At 40.9% G+C, this 5000-nt stretch overlaps 2 protein-coding genes across 2 annotated transcripts in view; one reads left to right on the top strand and one right to left on the bottom strand.

Annotated features, from left to right (window-relative positions):
- Nucleotides 1–5000, top strand: part of LOC308097978 (stonustoxin subunit beta-like) — a gene marked incomplete at both ends in the record, with an annotated part of 149034 nt that overhangs the window by 83773 nt on the left and 60261 nt on the right. The gene's annotated exons all lie outside the window — the stretch shown is intronic.
- Nucleotides 1–5000, bottom strand: part of abat (4-aminobutyrate aminotransferase) — a 65285-nt gene that overhangs the window by 21022 nt on the left and 39263 nt on the right. Inside the window, exons 3-4 of the mRNA XM_080446061.1 lie at nt 4686–4789; nt 4367–4396 (exon numbers count right to left, since the gene is read on the bottom strand). Of these exons, the coding sequence (XP_080302187.1) occupies nt 4367–4396; nt 4686–4789 (134 nt within the window). The remainder of the gene's footprint in view (nt 1–4366; nt 4397–4685; nt 4790–5000) is intronic.

Here is a 5000-nt window from a genome sequence, read left to right as displayed (position 1 = left end):
AATGCATTGAGTTTTTTCTTCCGGCACCAAAAAAAACAGGAAGTGGGCGGGAACTGCGATGCTCTATTGTGTTTCGTGTAGATGCTCGACGAAGCCAGATGCACTGGGGTGGATTTGAACCCACAACCTCCACGGTGGTGGGCAGGAACTTATCTTATAATTGGAGAGCCGTGTTGTGTGTGCGTATAGAGTCCTACAGAAGACCAGTAGTCCAAGTGCCTCCACACCTCGCACAAATATGATATCACTCATGTTTAAGACTACTTATGCACCTGTTCATTTGCATAAATAGTCAATTTTCGACCCAGTTTATGGCCACTGGGGGGGGGGGGTTATGGTGGTGTGAGGGGGCTTTCAGGTAGGAAGGGGTCAAATGGCCGAAGGGCCTTTTTTTCTAGTTTGTCCTAATGGAAACAGATACTGTATAACCCATTTAAACCAGGAACGCATCTGTGTAACCACTTAAACCATTATTTTACACTTTGGCTATTCAAAAATAGCAGATATATAAGCTTGTAGATCTGCTATTTTAGATAAATCTTTAACATTTTTGCGAATCTTTGAATACATATATTTTTTTGAAACAACGTTTTTAACTAAAATCTTTGCTTATGGGGGGTCCCTGGAACAACATATTTTGATGGGGATCGGCGGCCAAAAACACAATTTTGGGGGGTCATTGTAAGAAAATGTTTGAGCTCCACTGATATAGAAAAAACAATAGTTTTTCCGAAAAATTAAGACATTTGTTGTGACATTTGACAGTTACAAATGTTCGCTTTAAAAATAATTATATATATATGTACATGATTGTTCAAAAATAGCAGATCTGTTCTTTTTGATAGAAAAAAAAATCTAAAATGACAGAGATGCATGCGTTCCCGGATTGAATGTAATAACAGATAATGGTTGTTGTGGTACAGTACATGGCTTCCTGTTGACCTCACTGACGTAAATGTGCAGATACTGGGGGCAGAGAGACACGCACGCACTTTGATGTAGCTTCATCACACATTATATGTATTATTATGAGGACATGCCTCCTGGCGAAGGTTTGCGCTCTACTGAGCGCACCTTTCTAACTCACACTGCTTCACTGGCTCAACATAACAGACAGACCAACGCTCTGATTTACACATGATGCACATATCAGTGTTGTCGGGCAGAAACCTCTTATATCCATATTCTAACTTGATCATACTACAGTGTCACACAAAAGCATCAAAAGCAGCAGATCTACAAGCTCGAAACGTGGCGCGAAGCGACACGTTTCGAGTATGAGGTTTCCAGCCGACAGAGACAATATATACATGACTGTATGTGTGGGTTCACTGCAATGCTACAGACGATGACCATAATGCACTGCAACGCTCACCAAATGTAGCCTACACTATACTACACATCCCCCTCTGCACGCGCACACACACACACACACACACACACACACACACACACACACACACACACACACACACACACACACACACGCACACAAACAGACATTCTGTTCTGTTACATAACAGCGTACCCTGCAAAGTAAGAATATATAGATCAAAGAAAAAGCATGCAGGCGCGCAAGCACTCACACACACTCTCACACACACACACACACACACACACACACACACACACACACACACACACACACACACACACACACACACACACACACACACACACACACACACACACACACACACACACACACACACACACACACGTCGTACATGCCTGTCCCCTCTCAAAGACACAGGACTGTACTTGCTGAAAAGAGAGTACACTGTCTCAACTACTATCACTTGCTGAATATATGTAATTTATACAGTAATAAACTATTACATACTATTGCAAACTATTGCATACATGACTAAGTCATGTATGCATGGTTTAAAGCTAAATAGAAACATTAGTTTTTTGTGGGCCAATCTCAATTTGTGATTTGTGAAACTGAGTGTTTCTTAGCAATTAGCACAATATGTAGAATTATGATGTTTTGAAGGTATTTTCGTAAACCTATGTTCTATATTCCCGTTGAAGAAATCGCAGATTGAGGCTTTAACCTTGAGACCGAGACCATTGGGGTTTTATGGAAGATGCTTCTGAACATGCATTCTATAGTTAGTTTGACCAATTCAAACACTCTTTAATCTAATCTAATCTATTGCTAAGACATGAACATTTAGGCCACACTGTTTGAATTACTATGCAACAGTCACTTTATTATTGTTTTATAAAGAAACTGTCAACCTGACACATTATTGGGCATATCAAAAGTAGATCTTTTTTCAAATATTTAAAAAAAAATTGCTAAAACTGCATATCTGCAGGCATACACTGCTTCGCATTGCAACACATTGTGAGCTTGTAGATGTACTATTTTTGAAAAATCGTGAACATTTTGTGCAAATCTTTTAATATATATATTTTTAAGTGAACAGTTCTAACTCTGTTACAACTTCTGGGGGGTCCCTGGAACAAAATATGTTGAGATGGGGGTCCATGGCCAAATACATATAATTTTTGAGAACCACTGATATTATAGCAACATACTCAAAAAACTGTTAGGATTTAGAAGACATTTGTAGAATCCCCCAAAAGCAAAGATTTGAGTTAAAATGTTCGCTTTAAAAATATCAATTTTCAAAGACCCACAATGATCAGATATACAAGCTCATAGCGTGGCACCGAGTGCCACGCTATGAGCTTGTATATCTGCTATTTTTGAATAGCCAAAGACATCTCAAATGACACAGATGCGTCCCCGGATTGAATGGGTTGAAACACAGCTTATGGCTGCAGAACCACCGCACAGAATATGCTGCAACTTGTAGGAAAGGGACAGCCTTGTCCTTGTGTAACCCTGACATGCTGCCAAACATGCAGTATCTCCACTGCAACACTGTGTGAGAGCTGCACCCAGTACTCTCTGCTCCTTTACTTAAGTAAAAGTAGAAATACCACCATGTAGAAATACTCTGTTACAAGAAACACACTTTGGATACATAAAAGTGCAAACGTATTGGCATTAATATATACAATACCAAAGTAAAAGTACTAAAATGTTTCAAAATGTGTCAACAGTATATTCAAATAATTGTAGTGGAGTACAAATAAAAGTCCAATATTTGCCTCAGGGATGTAGTGGAGTAGGAGTATAAAGTATAAAAAAATATAACTAATGGAAATACTCGAGTAAAGTAAAAGTACTTCAGAATTGTACCTTAAGAACGACTTCACCATTCTATCTTCATATACGTGCTCCTGTGGACAGCTCAGAAACCTGTCTACCAGTGACATCATCGATGGAAAATCCAAGCTAATAGAAACGACAGGCTTTCTACTCCTGTAAAGTTAGCATGCTATAATAGAAGCTATTGTTCTCACGCTAATAAAAAATTAAATACAAAATGTGACATATTGTTTGAAAAAGAAAATATGATAATGATGATGTCACTGGTAGGCGGGTTTCTGAAGTGTCCACAGCCCTCGTCTGAGACGCAGACAGAGTAGATGTATTCGTTACCATTTTATCATGAGCACTAGTGAGGAACAGTGTTGATTTCGTCGACTAAAACTATGACGAAAAACGTTGGTTGACTACCTTTTTTCACTGACGAAAACTCAATAAAAACTAAATAAAAACAAAGCTATGATGACAAAAACTAAGGCTAAATATATTGACAATTTCATCAACAAATAAAAACTAGACTAAAATGTTAGTGAGGATCTAGTGGAGAAGAGATCCAGTAGAACTAAAAGACACGTCATTTTATGTTTGGTTGCGCTCGGGTGTTGCGCTCTGAAAATAGCCGATCTACAAGCTCACAACGCGTCGCAGCGCGACGCGTTGTGAGCTTGTAGATCGGCTATTTTCAGCATGCAGCCAAGTGTAAAATCAGGCATCACGACGCCATCAAGGCACCACCAACACACATTTTGATCGACTAAATCAACTGTAGATTTAGTCGACTATGTGACTAAAACTAAATAAAAATGTGCTGTCAAAATCAACACTGGTGAGGACCAATTATATTGAAAATGGGTGAAGTCATCCTCTGACTACCGTACTTGAGTAAATGTACTTGGTTACATTCCACCACTGGCTGGCTAAACCCTACTATAGCTGCCTCTACAAGCTGAGGCAGCACAACGAGTCTGGCTGGGGTTCAAATCCTGATAAAAACCATCAGATCCTGTGAATAACAATGATGCAGCGTGACAACACACTGTACCTCCACCTCCACTCTCTGCTTTCAGCTTCAGCTAAAGACTCATTGTCCCTCCTAGAGCTCAACATAGAAAACTATAAAACACCAACATGAACACATCATGCAAACCGGTCCATTTAAACACTCTTGTGTCTTACCTGGATTTCACCCAGTTGTTTAGTCAGCGCCTGAGGGAGTTAAATGCAGAGAGAGAGAGACAGACAGACAGACAGACAGACAGACAGACAGACAGACAGACAGACAGACAGACAGACAGACAGACAGACAGAGAGACAGTTTTGAGTTTCTAATTAAGATCAACCTTGAAAGGCAAATGTACAGTATCGAGCGTGTGTGTGTGTGTGTGTGTGTGTGTGTGTGTGTGTGTGTGTGTGTGTGTGTGTGTGTGTGTGTGTGTGTGTGTGTGTGTGTGTGTGTGTGTGTGTGTGTGTGTGTGTGCGTGTGCGCGCGTGTTACCTGTGACCGTGGCCCAGGGACCATCGTCTTCATGGAGGGGCCATCGTACTCAGCTGAGTAATCCATCTGAACCTTAGGGGCCACCTTACTGACATATCTGGAGGCTGTAGGGAGGGGGGGGGGGGCACAGGATGTGTCAATGAATAAACATGCTCTCATGAACATATCGTCTGAAAAGTAACAGTTTTAGACGTATGAGGTTTCCACCCGACAGAGAGGATGTGCACGGTGCACAGAGAGGATGTGCACGGTGCACAGAGAGGATGTGCACGGTGCACAGAGAGGATGTGCACGGTGCACACAGAGAGGATGTGC

The sequence above is a fragment of the Gymnoscopelus braueri genome (genome assembly GCF_963280865.1).
Source record: "Gymnoscopelus braueri genome assembly, chromosome: 13".
Classification (NCBI taxonomy): Eukaryota; Metazoa; Chordata; class Actinopteri; order Myctophiformes; family Myctophidae; genus Gymnoscopelus; species Gymnoscopelus braueri.
This window is presented reverse-complemented; position numbering and strand designations above follow the sequence as displayed.